Source organism: Pantherophis guttatus, chromosome 13, assembly GCF_059756535.1.
Source record: "Pantherophis guttatus breed Tessera chromosome 13, ASM5975653v1, whole genome shotgun sequence".
Taxonomy (NCBI): domain Eukaryota; kingdom Metazoa; phylum Chordata; class Lepidosauria; order Squamata; family Colubridae; genus Pantherophis; species Pantherophis guttatus.
In genome coordinates this window covers 16,181,586-16,204,737 of record NC_142075.1, presented here as the reverse complement: position 1 = coordinate 16,204,737, position 23,152 = coordinate 16,181,586, and the positions used below count along the sequence as shown (strand labels likewise).

General features: G+C 40.4%; 1 protein-coding gene across 5 annotated transcripts in view; it reads left to right on the top strand.

The window, feature by feature from the left end:
* The window catches only part of ADAMTSL3 (ADAMTS like 3), a 174,940-nt gene that overhangs the window by 84,971 nt on the left and 66,817 nt on the right, over positions 1 to 23,152 (top strand). For all 5 annotated transcript variants that reach the window (XR_015729807.1, XM_087878204.1, XM_087878203.1 and 2 more), the window contains 2 exons: positions 8,591 to 8,717; positions 19,184 to 19,258. Coding sequence is in view for 4 of the 5 variants with exons in the window: in XM_087878204.1 (XP_087734330.1) it covers positions 8,591 to 8,717; positions 19,184 to 19,258 (202 nt within the window). In the remaining variant the exon portion in view is untranslated. The remainder of the gene's footprint in view (positions 1 to 8,590; positions 8,718 to 19,183; positions 19,259 to 23,152) is intronic.

The following is a 23,152-nucleotide window of genomic DNA, read 5'->3' as shown; positions in this document are numbered from 1 at the left end:
GCACAGACTTAGAGCTGCAGACCAAAGCCATGCCCAGGCTCCTTGCTGTCTCCTTCCTTGTTGCTCACACAGCAAATACTGTTTCAGTTTCCAAACAGCCCTCAACTCTCTCACACACTGAGACTAGCCAGATGAATACCAATGGATGCTGGTAGGCAAAGGTACATTTTTTTTCTTATTTTCCTCCCAAAAACTAAGGTGCGTCTTATACTCCGGAGCATTTTATACTCCGAAAAATACGGTATTTGTAGCTCAGGGTGACTTATACCAGATCAACAATCGAGCAGTAAACAATACCCCAGAATAGAATAGAATAGAATAGAATAGAATAGAATAGAATAGAATAGAATAGAATAGAATAGAATAGAATAGAATAGAATAGAATAGAATAGAATAGAATTTTATTGGCCAAGTGTAATTGGACACACAAGGAATTTGTCTTTGGTGCATATGATCTCAGTGTACGTAAAGGAAAAGATATCTTCATCAAGAATCATAAGGTACAACCCTTAATGATAGTCATAGGGTACAAATAAGCAATCAAATCATATTAGGAAACAGTCAATATAAATCTTAAGGATAACAGCAATAAGGTTACAGTCATGCAGTCGTAAATGGGAGGAGATAGGTGATAGGAACGATGCGAAGATTAATAGTAATGCAGACTTAGTGAATAGTTTGATAGTTGTTGAGGGAATTATTTGTTTAGCAGAGTGATGGCGTTCGGGAAAAAACTGTCCTTATGTCTAGTTGTTCTGGTGTGCAGTGCTCTATAGCATCGTTTTGAGGGTAGGAGTTGAAACAGTTTATGTCCAGGATGTGAGGGGTGTGTAAATATTTTCACAGCCCTCTTTTTGACTCGTGCAGTATACAGGTCCTCCATGGAAGGCAGGTTGGTAGCAATTGTTTTTTCTGCAGTTCTAATTATCAACTTAGACAAACAAGTAAACTGTCATGCCCCTGTCAGAGCCTGAATCTGGACAGGACGAGCCAGAGCTGGAGCCAACAGAGATCTAGGGGGCAGCTTCATTGGCTTCGGAAGAATGTGGGGTGGAGCAGGATGAGGCAGCCCAAGGCCCCCTCAGGATTGGGATGACTTGTTAGCAGGGAGGAACAGGGGCAGGATGACTGAGAAAGGGCAAGCAGTGGAAATTTGGAGCATTAAAGGGGAGTTTGAACTCTCAGCTGGCTGTGTGGCCTTCGTGCATGGGTCATCACAGTAAAATATAGCCTACTCAAGACTCTCACCAACCCTGCGGGGGGCAAGCCAGTTGTATATAAACAGAGAGCAAACCCCACTCCCTTCTGGCACTGATGATGTTACCTAGGTGGGTAAGGAAATGTCTGCAAGAAAACAATCAGACAGCACCAAGGACTCCACTCCTGTACTTATACATTAGAGATTTATAAAGATTTTTCTAAAATATATTTATAAAGGTACGGAAAAATATCCTTCATTTTCTAGGACTTTGGGCCACTGAATGAATCTGAATTGGGGGACAACATCTAGTTTCTTGTTGTAAATAGGATAACTATAGCAGAGCAACTAGGTTACACAGAGAGTTGTCTATAGAGAGTACGTATGAACTGAGACTTAAAACCGACTTATGGTGATTTAATGATGCCAACTTACAATGCTTCTTTTATGAATTTTATTTTTTTAAAAAAAGGGAGCCTAACTAATGCATTTCAAACTTTAGGAAATGCAGCCCTGCTACCAATAGTAATTAAAAAGTGGCATTTGGCTGCTTTCCTAGAATCTGACATATTTACCTTTTCCTGGTTTAGAAAGAGGCATTCAACCATCTAGATGATCCACTTTCCCTGAATAACAAAAAACAGAAGGAATCAAATGAATGAGTCGAAACAAAGCGAACCCAAACAACAGCAGCCAAATTTACAGGGTGACCAACAGCTGCTCCAGCATGGAAGTGGGCAAAACAGAGAGATGTGCCAAAGTTACATAACTTGGAAATTCAGTTCTCCTGACTTCTGACACCTACTTAGCACTAATCGCCAAGGCTTGGCAAAGGTTTTCAAGTCAACTCATCTAAATATCTAAAATCTAAATAAATATGTCATATGACTGCTATGGGTGATTTTGCTCTTCTGCTCAGGAATTATGCTGCAGCTACCAAAAAAAGCCAACACCGTCCTAGGCTGCATTAATGGAAGGATAGAATCGATATCATGTGAAGTGTTACTACCACTTTATAAGGTCTTGGTAAGGCCACACTTCGAATACTGCATCCAGTTTCGGTCACCACGATATAAAAAAGGTGTTGAGACTCTAGAAAGAGTGCAAAGCAGAGCAACAAAGATGATTAGGGGACTGGAGGCTAAAACATATGAAGAACGTTTGCAGGAACTGGACATGGCTAGTTTAATGAAAAGAAGGACCAGGGGAGACATGATAGCAGTCTTCCAATATCTCAGGGGCTGCCCCCAAAGAAGAGGGAGTCAAGCTATTCTCCAAAGCATCTGAGGGCAGGATAAGAAGAAAGAAGAACCCCTTGCTAAAATTTTTGAAGCCCACCCTTGCTGAAAATCTCTACAGACATAAGGCATACGTGAAGCTCAGAGGCCAGCACATAAAGTAGGCCTCTCTATCTCCTCTGTGAAAGTTGCCTTAAGATCACTCGGAAGTCTTCACAGGGTTGCATGTCAGAAAGAAAAGTGCCTAATCTTAGTACTTGATCTTCTACTGCCACTGGTAGTAATATTAGACTTATTTTTCCCATCCCTCTGGCTGGGATTCTGTGAGAATGACCGGAATTAGGTGAATTGCGGAAGTTTCTCCCATTACACTCAGTATGTAGCTTCTTGGGATAAGCCAAGACTAAAAATAGTATCTCAAGGAGATACTTTGCTCGGCATGATTAGTGTGTTAGATAGCGTTATGTTTACTGTCTTGACTTGGCCTTTTTTTAAAGTCTTCTCCTCTTTCCCTCCACCTCTTCTTTTTGGTGATATTTAAGTCCTACCATCTGCTTAAGAAATGAACATTTTTTGAATGTGGCCAGTTCTGCATTAACCTTCACATATCGAAATGAAACATCCTGTGTTCATGGTTTTCATTTAAATCTAATTTGTTGGCTGAATCCAAATGGGAAGGAGAACTATAGAAACAGCTGTGGAAACTTTTTTCTTTTTTTTTTTGCTGATTTCTGGATTTACATTTTGAGAAATATTTATTAAGTTCCATAACCACTTCTAATATATGGAGCCTATTTTAGTCTTCACCTCTCCTTGTTTGTATTATTGTGGGTTATTCAGGAACCCTAGTTTTCAATCTCTCTCGTAATTTTAAAGCTGCTGATTTTTTTAAAAAATACTCTATTCCCAAAGAATGAATGGGTGGAAATTTAACTTTTAGTATAATCGTTGTGGTGATATGACTAGATTTAGGTATCTTCAGATCTGCTTCTATATGTACCGTGGAGTTATTCAGAATGTACAATCCAACAAAGTTGAAAGGGAACTTGGAAGTTTTTATAAATTGTAAGGATACAGCAACAAAATTACAGTCATACAGTCATAAGTGGGAGGAGATGGGTGATAGGAACAATGAGAAGACTAATAGTAATAGTAATGCAGCTTTAGTGAATAGTTTGACGGTGTTGAGGGAATTATTTGTTTAGCAGAGTGATGGTGTTCGGGGGAAAAAACTGTTCTCGTGTCTAGTTGTTTTGGTGTGCGGTGCTCTAGCGTCATTTATGAAATAGGTGTTCTAACTTTTAGTCGAAATTGTCATTTTGAGCTGTTTGCTCAGATCCTACCTTAAGAAATAAGGAAAACCATTTCGTTGGCTTGTTTCTTCACCAACCTCTGGTCTACTGGTCCATGGCCCATTAGGAATTGGTCCATGCAAGCAAGCAAAGCTACATCTTCAGGGAATTCAAGGTAGCATGAGAAACCATTTCTCGGTCCGTGGGAATTTTTTTTCCACAGTCCCAGTTCCTGGTGCCAGTGATGAAATCCAATTTTTTTTACTACCGGTTCTGTGGGCGTGGTTTGGTGAGCGTGGTGTGGCTTGGTGGGTGTGGCTTGGTGGGCGTGGCAGGGGAAGGATACTGCAAAATCTCCCTCTCCACTCCAGAGGATGGATACTGCAGAATCCCCATTCCCTCCCCACTCCTCGGGGAAGGATATTGCAAAATCTCCATTCCCTCCCCACTCCAGAGGATGGATACTGCAGAATCCCCATTCCCTCCCCACTCCTGGGGGAAGAATATTGCAAAATCTCCATTCCCACCCCACTCTAGGGCCAGCCAGAGGTAGTATTTGCCGGTTCTCCAAACTACTCAAAATTTCTGCTACCGGTTCTCTGAACTGCTCAAAATTACCACTATCGGTTCTCCAGAACCTGCTGGATTTCACCCCTGCCTGGTGCCCCGAAGATAGGGGGCCATTGATCTACATGGCACCCCATCACAGAACTGAAGATGACAATAGAGATTAACTTCTCAAGAAGACAAAAGCAGGCTCACCTCATTCAAAGGCATTTCAGATGTCTTTCATCCACTGTTACGTTTTTTTCCCCTCTAAAACATTAACTGAATGTAGTGTTGATCATTAAAACCTCACCAAAGCATTGGCTTTACATAATATTGCATAATAGAATAGCAATTCTGGCTTGAGTAAAACACTTAGAATTCTTCTGAAGTAAAACTGTTGTATAATATGTAAGTAATCCCTATTTTATAAGGCATCACTAATATCACATAATATATATAATTTATAATTATAATATTTATAAGGGATGCGGTGGCTCAATGGCTAAGAGGCTGAGCTTGTCGATCGAAAGGTCGGCAGTTCAGCGGTTCGAATCCCTAGTGCCGCGTAACGGGGTGAGCTCCCGTTACTTGTCCCAGCTTCTGCCAACCTAGCAGTTCGAAAGCACATAAAAAATGCAAGTAGAAAAATAGGGACCACCTTTGGTGGGAAGGTCACAGCATTCTGTACGCCTTTGGCATTTAGTCATGCCGGCCACATGACCATGGAGACGTCTTCGGACAGTGCTGGCTCTTCGGCTTTGAAACGGAGATGAGCACCACCCCCTAGAGTCGGGAACAACTAGCACATATGTGCGAGGGGAACCTTTACCTTTACCTTATATAATTCATACTTTTTTTTTCCTATTCAGCTGTTTTGCAAAAGGCTAATTTTTTTAAAAAAAAAATTCTGTTGTAAGTAAAAACTTCACAGCTTTCCCGATACACATATCATCTTTCATTTTTTTTCTGTCTCTCTGCAAAAAACAAACCCACAAACATATACACACATAACCCAACCCTTATTTTGGAACTCTTACTATAATCTGACCCTTACAACATTTTTGTCAGTTTTTACAGCTATGCTGTGATGGTTCGTTTTAACAGCTTGACACAGTCCCAATTCTTCCATTAATCCCTTTCCCTTAAATTTATTGTCACTTATTTCATTTGAGGCAATAATCCTAGAGGGTTATTTTTTAAGGAAAAAATAAAGGGAAAAAGCTACTTATAATTATTTCTGGATATGCCCTAAAAGGTTGCAGATGTTTTCCCAATCTGCTTATAATATTTATAGTTGATCCCTTTGCTCAGTAAATAGCCAACAGTATGAGGTGCATTGAGCCGAACGAATGCCTTAATTGTTGAAATCTTGGATTCTTTATAGCTGGCTGAGATGAAGTGTGAAGCTGAGCGAGGCCTTTGCCAGACAGTTTTCCTGCTCAACTCTCTATGTGCTTGCAACTCTGCATTCTTAATAAATTAGATGTATCCCATGCTCAAGAAACAGCTTTTTAGAAGTAATTATTTTTTACTGAACTGCAGTTGCTTTCGGAAGAATTCAAGCCTTTAAGCTCGATTGCATCAAATCAAGGTATTGAAATCAAGGTGAAGTATTAGTTTATAGAGGGATGCAGTGGCTAAGACGCTGAGCTTGTCGATCGAAAGGTGGGCAGCTGAGCGGTTCGAATCCCTAGTTCCACGTAACGGGGTGAGCTCCCGTGACTTGTCCCAGGTTCTGCCAACCTAGCAGTTCGAAAGCATGAAAAAAATGCAAGCAGAAAAATAGGGACCACCTTTGGTGGGAAGGTAACAGCATTCCATGCGCCTTTAGTCATGCCAGTGACATGACCATGGAGACGTCTTCGGACAGCGCTGGCTCTTCGGCTTTGAAACGGAGATGAGCACCACCCCCTAGAGTCGGGAACGACTAGCACATATGTGCAAGGGGAACCTTTACCTTTTAAAACCTTAGTAAGTCCACACCTGGAATCCTGTATTCAGTTTTGGTATCACATTATTAAAAAAAAAGTTGTTGAGACTTTGGAAAGAGTGCAGAAGAAGAGCAGCTAAAATGATGAAGGACCTGGAGACTGAAATATATGAAGAACGGTTGCTGGAATTGGGTATGTCTACAAGTTTAATGAAAAGAAGGACTAGGGGTGACATGATAGCAGTCTTCCAATATTCAAGCCACAAAGAAGAGGGCATCAATTTAGTTTCCAAAGCACCTGAAGACAAAGACAGGAAGCAACGGGTGGAAACTAATCAAGGAAAGAAGCAACCTAGAATTAAGGAGAAACTTCCTAACTGTGGGAACAATTAACCAGTGGAACTGGTTTGCCTTCAGAAGTTGTCGATGCTCCATCACAGGAAGCTTTTAAGAAAAAACTGGACAGGACTAGAAGATCCTAATTAAGGAGAAAGTTTGTGTGTATACACACACACACACACACACACAGAGAGAGGGGGGGGGCAGGCAGTTAACTGGTAGACTCTCTGTAACATCCTCTGTTCTCTTTGGGCATGTGGGGAAATGCTTTTTTTTTTAAATTTGATTTATATGCCGCCCTTCTCCGGAGACTCGGGGCGGCTTACAATGCGCTAAGCAATAGCCTTCATCCTTTTTTGTATATTTATACAAAGTCAGCTTATTGCCCCCACAACTGGGTCCTCAATTTACCTACCTTAGAAAGGATGGAAGGCTGAGTCAACCTTGAGCCTGGAGAGATTCGAACTTGCAGTAATTGCAGGCAGCTGGTCTTAATAACAGGGTGCTTTAGACCACTGTACTACCAAGGCTTATTTTATATTTTAATGTAACTAGGGTTGCCAGGTCTGCTTCCCAAAAATAACGGACAAGCGGGGGTGGGGGGGGTTAAGTAGTAAAAAAATAAAAAAAATTACAATTAAATTATATATTTTCTTACAAACATTTTAACACGTATTAAAATAATCACTTCAAAACTTTACTTAAAATTCAAAACATCAAATATATTATAATAATATGTAAAATATTAAATTACATTTTAATTTCATCATAAAGCTTTTGAATAAAAAAAATGTCCACTATTTTGTGAAAAAAAAATAGCGAACATCATGTGAAAAAAGCAGACTGTCCGCTCAAATAGTGGACACCTTGCAACCTTAAATGTAACTACTGGAATTCATACAGGCTATGCTGCAATACGTTTACAAACGTCGTGATGTAGCTTTCTATTCAAATTACAATACAAATACATAGATATTGGAGGAAAAAGTTTATGAAAATGAATTGGCAGCTTAAAGCGATACATGAATAAATGCTTATCCTGCTTGGAAAATATTTCCTTTGAAGAAAAAGCAGAACTGTTTATTAAAAGTATGCACTTCTTCTTCTTCTTCTTTTTTTTTTGACGTTGTAGACTGACAAGCTGATACAGAAGTAGGATGAAATTACTTTAAGGTTAAGAGTCCTTTTCTCTCAAATAACATTTTCCTTCTAATTTAATTTTCTCCGTGTTGCGTGTAAGAAGAAAGGAATGAGGGCGAAATGTTATAAAAGTTTTATTGAATAAAACCATTGGGTTGGATTAAGGTAGAATCAGATTACAGATTGGTAGATACACCGAATCAATGGGAGAGAAACTGAATAGTGACTTAAATCATCCACTTGATCTCTGTGGGCTTATTCTAAGCATTGTTTCCCCCTTTCCCCCACAAGGCATCTCATGTTTTTTAATTGAGAGAGACTTAGAAACTTGGAGTAGGGAAAGAGGTTGAGAAGCTGAGTATGAAATGAAACACACACAATAAGCTGCTTAAATGGAATTTTGTTAGTTGGGAACTGTGCAGAGATATTTATAAGGATCTCAAACTGGCAATATTGCCATTGAGAGTGATATTGCTGTCACTGATAGGATCCAATATCTTGGCCCTTGGTTGCAGAGAAGTCTAGAAATGAATAATTCCCCAAAGCTTAGCCTTTCTTGTTTTGGATGTGATGAAAAGTAACATCTTAAACCTCATAGCGATGGAGACTTTTACCGTATTTTTGTGGGAGCTTCATCACTTGAGACTTTCAAAAAGTGACTGGACTGCCATTTGTCAGAAATGGTGTAGAAATGGTCTCCTGCTTGGGTGGGGGGGGTTGGACTAGATGACCTACAAGGTCCCTTCCAACTCTGTTAATTTGTATCTGAAGTGAAGCCAAATTATGCTTTGGTGGGGGAGAACCGAAGGCAACTTAGAAAGAGAGAATGTGATGTTTTCACTCTAGAAAACTTAAGTGGCCTGTGTCCGTTTTGCCCTTCTGACTCCAGTGTTGTTATTGGCAGGCCGTAGGTTGCGATCGACAGCTCGGGAGTCACGCCAAAGAGGACAACTGTGGGGTCTGCTCAGGGGATGGTTCCACCTGCCGACTGGTGAGAGGGCAAACCAAGACACACCTTTCCTCAGAAAAAAGTAAGTCTCCGGCAACTCAAATATATGATGTTTATCCTCAATATTGTTCTATGTTATTATCAACGGGGCTGTTAACTGTGGATTGCACCAATTTTAAGTGAACCTAGAATTATTTGGAGTTTGTTGTCAGACCTGGAAGCCATCTTTTACATTTGGGCCTTCAGGCCTGCCAAATGTACTGTGGGAAAATGGGAGGGGCGATTGCATAGAGTATGGGTGATACGTAGTCAAAATAACATTCCTTTCTCAGAGAGTCAAGGACGCCTTGCCCTGGCATCTGGAGTCAGAGGATTGGGAGGTATCTCCAATTTGGACGGTGGATGATTGGACCATGTGATGGACATGTGGGTGCAGAGGGAAGGGACTTGGGCTTTCTTTTGGGTGGGGAAAACCTGGAAGCTTTCAGATTCGGGTTTTCCCAGATGTGCCAATATGACATCTCTAATAAAGTGTAACTTTGAGGAAACTCAAGCCTCAGAGTCTTCTTTCGTTGGGGGTGTTACTTGGAACCCTGACATTTATTTTGGGAAAGGCTCATGTTAAGTTGTTGTTCTATTATGTAATGCTGACCCTTGGGAGAATTATGCAAGGATCTGGAAGAAGAGCTTTAAGAGAGAAATTCAATTGAGTAAACACCATTTTGGGAGCGTGGGTGGCGTGGGGGAGGATGCCTTCGAGTCAGCGTCAACTCCCTGGACTAAAGTTTCTTAGCAAGTTTTTTTGAAGTGATTTGCTTCTAATCGCTCTTAATCACTACACCAAAATGAGAACCAGTTTGATGTGGTGATTATTCGCATCAGGCTAGAAATCAGGAGATTTAGGAATTCTAGTTCTACCTTAGGCGCAAAGCCAGTTGGTGATCTTGGGCCAGTCACAACTCTCTTAGCCCTAGAAAGAATGCAATAGCTTCCCAATTGTGAAGAATCTTGCCAAAAAAGAAAAAAAACCTGCAGGGATTTGTCCAGGGAATCGCCAGGAGTCCAGACTGACTTGAACACACAAAACAACAACGTTAAAAAAAACCCACCCAAAAAATAACTTATGATTCTTATTTTGTATGTTTACAAATAGAATAGAATAGAATAAGAATAAGAATAAGAATAAGAATAAGAATAGAATAGAATAGAATAGAATAGAATAGAATAGAATAACAGAGTTGGAAGGGACCTTGGAGGTCTTCTAGTCCAACCCCCTGCTTAGGCAGGAAACCCTACACCACTTCAGACATGTGTATTTATATATTTCTCTCTCTATGTGTTTCTGTGCAGATAGACAGATAGAAATAAATAATTTTTATTTTTTATTAATTTTGTTGGCTTTGTGGTTTATAGTTCCAAGTCAAAGGACCAAGCTTAAAAAGAATAAAATAAAATAAAAAAACACCTAGTCTCTTTGACTCATCCATACATTCATAAATTAGTTCAATTTCCCCCTGGACCACTGCCATTATTCAAATATTTTAATTGGAGAGTATTTTTAAAACGAGAATGCTGGCGCCAAATATTTAATTGGAGGATATTTTTAAAAAGAGAATGCTGGCACACATAAAACAGTGAAAAATAACTTGATGGTAGTGATCATTCGTAGCCAAAAAGAAATATTTGTTTTTCGTTCTTACTTACATTGGGCAAAAGAAAAGTGTATTTCAGTCATAATCTGCTTCCCTTCTGATTTGTTCTGTTTTCCCACTCCTTGTGAAAGAAAGATAAAATTCATAGAAAACTGGGGCCTTTGAAGGAGAGTTAAATACCAAAATAGACAAATTCATCTGCTAAATCTGGATATTTTTCCTGGCTGAACTTCTGTGGGTCAGCCGTTGAATTGTTTTGGAGGGCAAAAATAAAATAAAATAATATCTCCAGTTCTACATTGTGGGGGAAGATCAGAAAGCGGGCAGCTACTTTCTGAAACAAAACTTCAGAAAATTGGGATCCTGCCTGTAATATGAAAGTATCAGGGATCTGGCTGGAGAAAGAACTCATCAAGAAGATAGGGTTCAATTTTTTTTCTTTGTATCCAAGAGAGAGATGGTGTTCAAAAGAGGTTGAATCATTGCCACTAATGGAGGCTTCAAACTGAGCTTTGAGAAAGACTTGGCTTTATTGTGGGGCCTGATCCCCTCCCCAGAATTTCTGGACAAAGAATACATTTCAGATTCCCTCTAGATTTGATGTTCTTTGGATCAAAGTCACCGTTGCATGTTTTTCTCATCATTCCACTGCGGTGTGGTTTGGAAAATCTTGCCCAAATCATGGGGGTTTTTTCCCCCTTTGGGTGTAAATATATGATTCTGTAATATATCGCGTATCTGCGTGCCTAAGTCAATAGTCTAATTTCCCGTTTTGTCACTGACTTGTTGCAGTGTGTAGTTTTAAAAACCAGACTGCATTAAAAGATACAGTCTTTGTATATATTAGAGCCGTGATGGTGCACTCAGCACCCTCTCTGTGGGCACGCAAACCATCGCCCCAGTTCAGTTTTGCTGTGCATGCGTGTGTGCCTCCCACCGGCCAGCTGGTCTTTGGGTCTCTGCCATGCATGTAGGGGTGAGTGCAGGAGGGCTGCATGCGTGGGGGGCAGGGCGCATGCGTGGGGGGGAAGGATGCATGCAGGGGCCTGTGTGCGCATGTGCAGGATGCATGCATGGGGGTGTGCATGTGCAGGGGTGGGACGCATGCACAGGGGCACACGCACATGTGGGAGGGGGGGCATGTGCAGGGGCCATGCACACATTGCATTTTGGAGGTTTGGCCACTTACGCATTTGCACGTGTACGCATGCTTTGGGGACTTGGTCCAGAAAAGCTTAGCCATCACTGTGTTAGAGGTTGTTTAAGCGATATGGACATTATGAGGAGCCTTGGTGGAGCAGCGGACTAAAGTGCTGTTAAAGTAGCACTTAGTTGCCAGCTCCCTGCAATTAATGCAAGTTCAAATCTCACCAGGCTCAAGGTTGACTCAGCCTTCCATCCTTCCGAGGTAGGTAAAATGAGGACCCAGATTGTGGGGGCAATAAGCTGACTTCGTATATAAAAAAAAGAACACCGCTTAGGGGGGCCCGAAAGCCCTACTAAGCAGGTATATACAAAAGTATGAAGGCTATTGCTTAATGCATTGTAAGCCGCCCTGAGTCTCTGGAGAAAGGCAGCATATAAATCGAACCAATAAATAAATGAGAAGGGAGTCAGGAAAATAGCTTCTCGGCAATAAGACTACTTTGGCAATACTCACTTGATACTCACTTGATTGAGTAGAGAGTATCTACTCAAGAACACTAAGGAAAGAGGCTGCAAGCATGCTGCATGCGAGGTCCAGAACAGAATAAATTTAGGGACACGAAGCTGCCATTTTCTAGGTCAGACTGCGCTTGGGTCGAAGAAAAGCTCACTTTCTGGGAAGGTGATCAAACATTTGACTGATGAGAAGTAGTAAAATCTGCCATACCTCTGGGAAAGTCTTAGATCTTTTATGTATTACCAGTATCTGTAAGCTCAGGGTAGAAATGAGAGGTCCTTGGAGAGGTCTCTGAGTCTGATGAGTTTCCTTGCAGATGTTTCATTACCAAACTAAGTAATGAAGTACACTGATAATGTTACCTAGTTGGGTAATTAAATGTTTGCAAGAAAACCACCAAGTTCAGAGAGCACTAAGGATCCCATAGTCCTCCTCCTCCTCCTCCCTCTCTTCCAGTCCATAGACCCCACTCCCTTTCTAGCACTGATAATGTTACCTAGTTGGATAATGAAATGTTTGCAAGAAAACCACCAAGTTCAGAGAGCATCAAAAATCCCACAGTCCTTTTCCTCCTCCTCCTCCTCCATTCCTCCATTCCTTAACCCTCACTCTGTTCTAGCAGTGATGATGTTACTTAGTTTGGGTGATGAAAAGTCTGCCAGAAAATAACCAAGCTCAGACAGCACCAAGGACCTCTCTTTTATGTATGGTACTCTCCTCGAGATCAATACCACTTCTCTCCATAATTGCTGCCTTTTCCTCCTCTTCTTCTTCCCATTTTAATGGCTGGCAAAACATGTTCAGGGTGGAAACCTTCTTGTGCTCTTGAAACAAACAGAACAGAGAAGCTTTACAAAGTCTTCCCTAGAATGCATGGGTTAATTGGGATTTTTCTCTGCCTATTCTAGTGCAAGAGGCTTCATAATCTATCTATCTATCTATCTATCTATCTATCTATCTATCTATCTATCTATCTATCTATCTATCTAGTTAAAATCTCGGGTGTTTTCCCGCGTCATTATAAGTTTGTTAGTTAAAATGTTTAAAATCCTGGCTAATCCCAGCTCAGAATCCTCTAAATTCCCAAACAAAAACCTTTTTAAGGACTTTCAAAAACTATACATACATATATTTATGTCAAATACCACTCACTCATCACGAAATCTCCAGAACCATAAAGCCTATAAACTTGAAATTTGGCATGTATGTTCCTCTTGGCTTCTAGGTGCTCGCTAAGAAAGGATTTTTCAAAATGACCATCAGATCATTAGTATTTCATACACAGTATTATATTCACATGCTCTGATGCTAAGGAGTTAGACGTTCTACTCCCCCTCCCCACCTGAAAGGAACTCTGTCCCAACTGCCAGTTGCCTTATATTAACACACACTGCTGCTAACCCTTTGCTAAAATGGGCGTGGGTGTGGCCAGTGCGTGACTCATCTGGCCTGTGGGCTGGGACATTCTCCTCCTCTTCCCCCTCTGTTCCAACTTCCAGTTGCCTTATATTAATACGCTCTGATGCTACAGGGTTACACATTCTACATTAAGTTTCAGACTTTAAGTGTCAATGTATCAAGCCCGAGCACATAGTTTCATAGTGAAGCACGGATGTCCAGCTAATAGATGGATAATAGAAGGATGCTCTGGCTCTCTTCTATCCAACAATCTCGTTTAGTTAAATGTGGGAACAACGCCGCTTTATTTCAGCAAAGACAGTCAGGATTTCTTTCTCTCTTTTTTTTTGTTCCATACTTTTTACCTTTTAGGGGTCCCACTTGACCGCTTCTCTTAAATTGAGGAGATGTTTAGCAATATGGTTAGATGGAAATATGAAGCAAGGTCTGCGGTATTCCTTTCTGTTGAAAGATAATGGCAGCAGACTAAAATGGATCCTATCTGTCTAATGACCCGTACGTCCTTTTCTATTTCCTGAGCTCCCTGGTGCTGCTTCTTAGGATTTAATGACTTCATTTCCCCTGACTTTGGAATGTATGAACTGTTAATTCTTTGAGGCTGCAGCAAGCTTCCATAAAGTGTATCAGTGCTTATGAATTGTGACATGCTTTTAGTCCCTTTAGACCATGCAGTGGAGGAAAAGAATATGTTTAATTTTTTGTGGCAGGCAGTATGTGGTATTAAATGCCTCCCTCTCCATAATACTGGCATTAAGCATAGTTGTAAGTGGGAAACAAAGATAATTCTCTCTCATTCTTTCATTTCTTGGCACACATTTCTGCTTCTTGCCCTCTGTATAACTGTGAAGAGGTCCATGTTGTAAAGCTTGAAGCTAGAAGAATAACTTCAGGATCTTGCTTGCATATTAGAAAAACCATAATGCTTTCTGTTCTAAGTCCCTACAGTAGAGAGGTGAGCTAAGGTAAAGGTAAAGGTTCCCCTCGCACATATGTGCTAGTCGTTCCTGACTCTAGGGGGCGGTGCTCATCTCCGTTTCAAAGCCACAGAGCCAGCACTGTCGGAAGACGTCTCCATGGTCATGTGGCCGGCATGAGTAAATGCCAAAGGCGCACAGAACACTGTTCCCTTCCCACCAAAGGTGGTCTCTATTTTTCTACTTGCATTTTTTACGTGCTTTCGAACTGCTAGGTTGGCAGAAGCTGGGACAAGTAAAGGGAGCTCACCCCGTTACGCGGCACTAAGGATTCGAACCACTGAACTGCCAACCTTTCAATCGACAAGCTCAGTGTCTTAGCCACTGAGCCGCTGTCTCCCTTAGAGAGATGAGCTACACAGTATCATTGCTACATTTGTTATAAGTGGCTGTAGTAATATCAAAGGGTCAAACCATTCCAGCTGAACTTTTAAATAATGGCTCAGTTCCAGTTCAGGACATTGATTCTGTTTGGATAAAATCAGTGTGGTATTAAATTGCAAATCGGACCAAATGTCTCTTCAAGTCATAATCAGAACTGGGCTAACCTTAGAACTGGCTTGATCCCCTGGTTACTACTGACGAATAATTTATGCAGGAATGGCAATTCTACAAGATTTCCACTTAATTTCTAATTAAGACAAATGATTGACAAGGCAGGGTTTAGCAGTCTAGGCCAGCTTCATGCATATTTACCTATAGGTACAATCCATAATAATTCAACATCAGTTTATATTTCCTTAAACCACTGCATGAGAAATTACATATTTTTTCCAACACATATGCTTTGTACAAAGCGTACCCAGTTTTTGTATGCACTCAACAAACAAACACACTCACACAGACAGACATACAGATCAGAGGTGGGTTTCAGTAGGTTCTGACCAGTTCTGGAGAACCGGTAGCCGAAATTTTGAGTAGTTCAGAGAACCGGTAAATACCACCTCTGACTGGCCCCGCCCCCATCTATTCTCTGCCTCCCGAGTGCCAGCTGGTCGGGAGGAAATGGGGATTTTGCAGGAACCTTCCCCTGCCATGCCCGCCAAGCCACACCCACCAAGCTATGCCACGCCCACCAAGCCACATCCACAGAACCGGTAGTAAAAAAAGTTGAAACCCGCCACTGATACAGATATACATATATTTGTTAAACTTATTTGCCACCTATCTCTCCATGGGACTAGTCTACTTTACTTTCATATATACGATAAATCTATAAGCATGTATCCATTTCTTTCACCTTAAAATATGCATTTTGTAACCTAGAACAGGGGTAGGTTTAAATTTTTTTTACTACTAGTTCTGTGGGTGTGACTTGGTGGGCGTGGCTTGGTGGGCATGGCAGGGGAAGGATACTGTAAAATCTCTATTCCCACCCCACTCCAGGGGAAGGTTACTGCAAAATTCCCATTTCTTCCCGATCAGCTGGGACTTGGGAGGCTGAGAATAGATGAGGGCGGGGCCAGTCAGAATTTTTACTACCAGTTCTCCAAACTACTCAAAATTTCTGCTACCGGTTCTCCAGAACTGGTCAGAACCTGCTGAAACCCACCTCTGACCTAGAATATATGTACTTAAATAGGTATTTTAAGATAAAAGAAATGGATGCATTCCCACAGATTTACCATCAAAAATGGAAAGTACCAGTAATGTCGTTAGCACTATGCTTTGCTCCAAGATACATTGTTTTGGAAATTATGGGAGCCACCGGGGCAAGAATCTTGTACCTCCAGAATTCCTAGCAGACATCTGTTTCCAAAACAGTTATGCCTTTGGGTTCGTCACGAGGAAGGCTTGTGCTGTATAATCTTGTACCACCCATCTCCCGTCTTTTCTCTTCTTCCCCAGGCTAAATACTGATAGGTGCTTTAGGAAACCACAAAATGCATCTTATGGGGTGGTGCAATTTAAATACCAGACCATAAAGGCTTCCTTAAACCCTTGCTCCCTCCTACAGGCCTGTTCCTGAACAGTTCTTGTAAGAGGAATACTGCTTGTTGTATCTGAATACTGAGGCTTGTTGTATCTGCTATGCGCTGTCCGTGGTCCTGACATCTCTATGTCTTCCATGAGGCCTGTCTTACCTGATGCAACTCTGCAATGTGTATTGCAGCATAGAGTTCCTCTGAATAGAATAGAATAGAATAGAATAGAATAGAATAGAATAGAATAGAATAGAATAGAATAGAATAGAATAGAATAGAATAGAATAGAATAGAATGCTAATGCGTCTTTGAAAATATAGAGTACTGGTTATATAGAAAATATAGAGTACTGGTTATATAGAAAATATAGAATACGGGTTATATAGAAAATATAGAGTACTGGTTATATAGAAAATATAGAATACTGGTTATATAGAAAATATAGAATACTGGTTATATAGAAAATATAGAATACAAGTTTTCCAAATGCATCCTGACTATTGCAAAATAGGGGAGAAATATTACTTTCTGCATCCTAAATGGTATGCTTCCCTTAATCAGAGAAATATTATTATTATATTCATCTGCATTAGCAGAAACATACCATCATGGATGTGATGAGGAGGAGGAGGGGAGGGAGGGGGAGGGAGGAGGGGAGGAGGAGGGGAGGAGGAGGGGATTCCCCCCCCTTTGGCCCCAGCACCTAGAATCTACTACTACCCCCCAAGCAAAGCTGACTATTCATAAATGAAATAGAAATGGAAATTATAAAACATGATTGGCGCTTTCCCACCCCTCTTAAATAGAAGAACCGAGTAGTTACTTTTTCATCCTTCCCCCATTTCTAAAAACAACATATTTCTTACTGACTGATTTAATAGAATTGTATGGTTTAGCCAACCGCCTGTATGCTGCTGTGTAAGAATACAAGAGTTTTTGTTTCGGTAACTGATGAGGGCAGGCCTTTTAAATCTGCAGACTTGGTGGCAGATTGGAGTTCACGCTGAGAGCGCAATGAGCTTATTAATGTCCCCCTCCATGAAAAATATCCAGAATATTCTACAGAGGCAGCGGTCAGGGCTGTCTTGTGAGCATTTGAAGAGCTGGATAAGACTTGAGGCCTGGCTAAACCCTCTTGAAGCCATGTGCCAAAATACCCTTCATCCAGGTACAGCGCACGAGATGGTTTCCTATTTGTGAATTATATACCTCTTCTTTTTGGCGTTTTTCTTCAGAAATGAAAGTGCAAAATCTCTCATCTTGAGAGGTTAGGTAGGCTGTTCTTTTCCTGAGAATCTGCCTTTTTTTCGCCTTCAAGTTCTTTAAAGCCATCTTGTCACCACTCACTTATTGGCAGTGAATTCTTTACGGTCATGTGAGTTTTTGTCTCAATAAGACTGATAATACGTTCACTCTTATCCAGGATTATAAAATAAATGTGATTTCATCAGAAGGTTCACCTGTTTAACAATTTTCATTTCGACCAAAAATATAAAATAAAATGCAATTTGGTAGCGTCTTTTGAAAAGGCCCATGAAGGTCAAAGATAAAACCAGGAATTTTCCTGGAGATAGATTTTTTTTCCAGATTGATCTACTCTCCAAAATAAAGGCTTGCCTACCTGCCTTCCTTCCTCCCTCCCTCCCTCTTTCTTTCTTTCTTTCTTTCTTTCTTTCTTTCTTTCTTTCTATCTTTCCTTCTTTCTCTTTCCATCTTTCCTTCTTTCTCTTTCTTTCTTTCTTTTTCTTTCTTTCTTTCTCTTTCTTTTTTCTTTCTTTCTTTCTCTTTTTATCTTTCCTTCTTTCTCTTTCTTTCTTTCTTTCTTTCCCTTTTTCTCTTTCTTTCTTTCCTTCTTTCTCTTTCTTTCTCTTTCTTTCCTTCTTTTTCTTTCTTTCTTTCTTTTTCTTTCTTTTTTTCCCACTAAATATAAAATTAATATTGTTGCTGATCAAATAAAGTGTTTTAAATTATACTTGCAAGTTCTGGGGGGAAGTAAAATGATTGCTAAGGCCGGTTTGAACAAGGGCATGAAGGACATGGCACCCCAAGATGGCTTTTGAACTTCTTGTCACATTTTTTTTTTAAATAACAGCCATGCAAGCAGCATTATAAATGGCCACTGAACTTAAGGGCTTCCCCGTGGATTCTGCGAGAGTACATTGAAATATAGGCTATACCTGTCACTACAGCTGCAAAGCTGGATGTAGACAACGTAAAAAGTTTCTGTGCATAAATAAATGAAAAGGTTTAGAAAGAGGTTTAAGTTGACAGATTCAAAGCTCTAATTTGGGTTGTTTTTTTTAAAAAAAAAAACCTTTAGCAAATTGCAAGTTTTTAGGATTTAGGTAGTTGATTTGTGTCTACCTATAGGAGTTAAATTGTGGACAAAATCTGGGCAAACAGTCGTTAATTGTTTTTACCGGGAAGCATTCTGCACAGAATAACTTGTTCATGTTTTAATTCAGTGAAGTAATTGTTTTATTGTTTTATGTTTGTTTTATTAAATTTGTATACCGCCCTACTCCCGAAGGACTCAGGGCAGTGAACAGGCACAGGATAAAATACAGGAATACAAAAGTTAGAAACAATTTAAAACCAAATTAAATAATTTAGCCCACGACAATTAAAATCCCAATAATTAAAGATATAGTCTGAGCATTAAGACTTTAATGGCTAACATCTTATGAGGGTGTATAGAAAATAAGCATCCAATGGATGGATTTACACATCCACATGTAACATAATAGCAGCCTCCTTTAGAAATTGGCTTTAGGATAATGTATTGAATAGCATGCGTGTTTTTCAAATAAAATGAACAATTGCCGAGTGTACCTTTTTAAAAAAAGTCTAGACATAGAATGTGATAATTCTCTTGTAAAATAATTTATTTGAATCAGTGCATTTAATTTTTTTAGGGGAGGAAACCATGATTGCTGTTCCACATGGAAGCCGCAGTGCAAGAATTACTATAAAAGGACCAGCACAACTTGGTATGGATTTGTTTGTTTGTTTATTATTCATTTTCTTTGCTGCCCATCTCAACCACAGGGTGACTCTGGAAGGCTTCCAATGTTCACTATGAGCAGAGTGTACTTTAATGAAAATCAATCCTATTCATGTTTCAATACTCAGAGGTTTTTGAAGTTTAAGTGTACTTGAAGATCTGACTTCTTTATCTATCTATGTGCAATTATTAATGCTGTATTTGGGCATAAGAGCCCTAGTGGCGCAGCAGACTAAAGCACTGTTATTAACATCAGCTGCCTGCAATTACTGCGAGTTCAAATTTCACCAGGCTCAAGGTTGACTCAGCCTTTCATCCTTTCTAAGGTAGGTAAATTGAGGATCCAGTTTGTGGGGGCAATAAGCTGACTTTGTATAAAATATACAAAAGTATAAAGGCTATTGCTTAATGCATTGTAAGCCGCCCTGAGTCTCCGGAGAAGGGCGGCATATAAATAAAATAAAAAAGTTATGTTATGTTAACACAAGAACAGTTTTTCCCCAAACACCATCACACTGCTAAACAAATAATTCCCTCAACACTGTCAAACTATTCACTATGTCTTCATTACTATTACTGTTAATCTTCTCATCGTTCCTATCACCCATCTCCTCCCACTTATGACAGCATGATTGTAACCTTGTTGCTGGTATCCTTACGATTTATATTGACTGTTTCCTAATGTGATTTGATTGCTTATTTGTTCCCTAGGACTATCATTAAGTGTTGGAAGTGTTGTACCTTATGATTCTCGACGAATGCATCTTTTCTTTTATGTACATCGAGAGCGTATGCACCAAGACAAATTCCTGTGTGTCCAATCACACTTGGCCAATAAAGAATTCTATTCTATTCTATTCTATTACTGAAAGCAGTTTTGTAGCATTTTCCCCTGTTCTTTTTGATAAAAAAAAAAGGGGGGGGGGGAATGGCTGGGTTTAACCAGGATTATCAAGCACAATTTAGGTGTTCATATAACGTACTGGGAGACACAGAAGAATCATCCTGTTGCTTAAGAAGATGGCTTGGTTCCCACAACATAAACTGTACAGAACAGCGGTGGTGGCACAGTGGTTAGAATGAAGTATTACAGGCTAATTCTGCCGAGTGGCTGGAGTTCGATCCTGACCAATTCAAGGTTGACTCAGCTTTCCATCTTTCCGAGATGGTTAAAATGAGGACCCAGATTGTTGGGGGCAAGAGGCTGACTCTGTAAACTGCTTAGAGAGGGCTGTAAAGCATTGTGAAGTGGTATATAAGTCTAAGCGCTATTGCTATACAACTTATTTTATCATAGTCTAGTGAGATGAGGGGTGAAATCAGCAGGTTCTGACCAGTTCTGGAGAACCGGTAGCAGAAATTTTGAGTTGTTCGGAGTACCAGCAAATACCACCTCTGGCTGGCCCCAGAATGGGGTGAAACTGCTGAAACCCACCTCTGATCCACTTGTGATTGTTTTATGTACAAACATGGGAATGGTGAAGATTGCAAGCTTGCTCCCGCTCAATTGAAAATGGATTTTGCTACCAGTACAAAGAGATTTATTTTTCTTCTCATATTCCCTTTGTTTAAGATTTAAATAGTTTCAGGGGATGAGTAAATGGATTTGAAGCTAAGGAGAGGGCTGTTAGAAGATATTGTAGGCTTTTCAGAAGTATTAAGGATATCGAATCCAAAGTAAGCCAGCGTTCTCTGAAAATAATCCCTCTGCCGTAGAAGCAACACAACCAGAAGCTAATATTTTCACAAGTGGCTCATGCTAGATAACCAAGTTCATGAACTTACAAGAAGTCTAGTTGGGAGCAAATTGAAAGATGCTAAATTTCTTTTTTCTTTTTCTTTCTTTCTTTTTTTTGGAATGACAGAAGCTTGCATTTTAAGTGGTTAGTCCTGTGAGTGAATTCTGTAATTTTCTTTATAAGTATTAAAAAGGAAATATGGTACATAGTTTGAGGATTTGGAGATGGAGGCTTTTTTCCCCCTTTTCTTTTCTTTTTTAAAAAAAGCCTTATGTTTCTTCTTGGGGAATAATGCAAGAGTGGAAAAAATTATGAATTCTAACAGGCTGGTTTTCTGTTCCCAGTTCTCCTAACAGCTTAACACATGACATAAGAGAGACTCAACAGCCCCCTTTAAGTGCCAGTTCTAGCCAGTAAGGGCCACTGGTGGCAATCTATATTTCTAGAAAAGCTTTCTAAATTAATAATTTTATTTCAGATTGCTTTGTCTCCTTCATCCTAACACTGAATTTGCTTTCTTTAAAGTGATGAATGGTGGCTTGATGCATTTCTCTTTGGTCCAAGACCTTTTCCTGCTTAATCGTTCAAGGTAGTCCCTGATTTAGGACCGGGGTGAAATCCAGCAGGTTCTGACAGGTTCTGGAGAACCAGGAGCGGAAATTTTGAGTAGTTCGGAGAACCGGCAAATGCCACCTCTGGCTGGCCCCAGAGTGAGGTGGGACTGGAGATTTTGCAATATCCTTCCCCCAAGAGTGGAGAGGGAATGGGGATTTTGCAGTATCCTTCCCCTGCCATGCCTACCAAGCCACGCCCACCAAGCCACACCCACAGAACCAGTAGTAAAAAAAAATGGATTTCACCATTGCTTAGGACTATAGTTTAGCCTGACAATTATGGTCTCAAGATATGCCAGTCATAAAGCAGGTCATCACGTAACCAGATCAGATGTTATGACCTTTTAGATGTGGTTTGTTAAATGAATGCCACAGTGCTTAAGCAAACTCACTGCTTTGGGGCATTTTTTCCCTGTGTAAACACTTTTTTTCTGGAAAAAGAATTGTCATAAATTACAGTCACATGATCCTGGGATGCTGCAACCAGCTCTAAATGACAGCCAATTGCCCCAAATGTAGTCATGTGACCGGAGAGACATCATAACTTTGGAACCGAGTTGTAAGTAGCTTTTGATGGGGCCTGTCATAATTTTGAATGGCTAAGCAACCATTCATAAGTCGAGGACTCCCTGGATCAGTTCAGAACCCACTGTAGTTTAAAAGACTTTAGGATTATTTCTTTGTTTTTGCCACAGCATACATCATTTTGCGGTAGTTTCCATTAAAATGTATCTGTTTTGACCAAGGCTTCCTTAAAAAGCATGAAGCAGAGTCTTGGTCCCAGCAAAACCCCTTTTATTTGCACGACTTTCTTTCTTTTCATTCACAGTCAGCAAGGCTTGGCAAACAGTCTTTAAGAGGAATATTTATCAACACAAACATTATCTCACTTGGAGAGCTTCCAGATAACTAGTTTCCAAATTCAGAGCAAGGCAAAACTTGGCACAGAATCTCTTATGGTCACGAACAGAACATTCCACTCTTAAAATGACCGAACAAATGAATTGTTTCCTGCAAAAGCCAACCCCATGTTCGCTCCTCTTTTGTTTCCTATTGGAGGGGCCAATCACCTCCAAGGTGTGGCTTTACTCTCAAGTCCACCCTGCTTTCTTAATTATTCTTGTCTTCTGGAAGCTCTGTGCATGCACACACTGGGAACAGTCTCCAGCTGTTCTCTGCCTCACTGCTGTCTAGCTCCCTCTCTGCCTCCGATGCAGAGCCCTTGTCTGAGCTTTCCCTAGCCCCCAGGACTGGTCCATGTTCCTCCTCGACCTCCTCACTGTCCAACTCTGCTGCCAACTCCACTGGCCGCTGGCGGGCCACAACAGTATCTGCTAATGTGACCCCATTTCCTCTGGTTTGCAGAAATATTTTTGGAGCGTTCTCGTCCCAGTGTTTCACTAGTGGCTATTAATGCTAGATGCATTAGATCTATGGCAGCTTGTTACCAATGAAATCCAAACCTGGCACATTTCTTGAAAACACATGTTGCATTCATGATTTCTGGCACTGATCTAGCTACTGCTT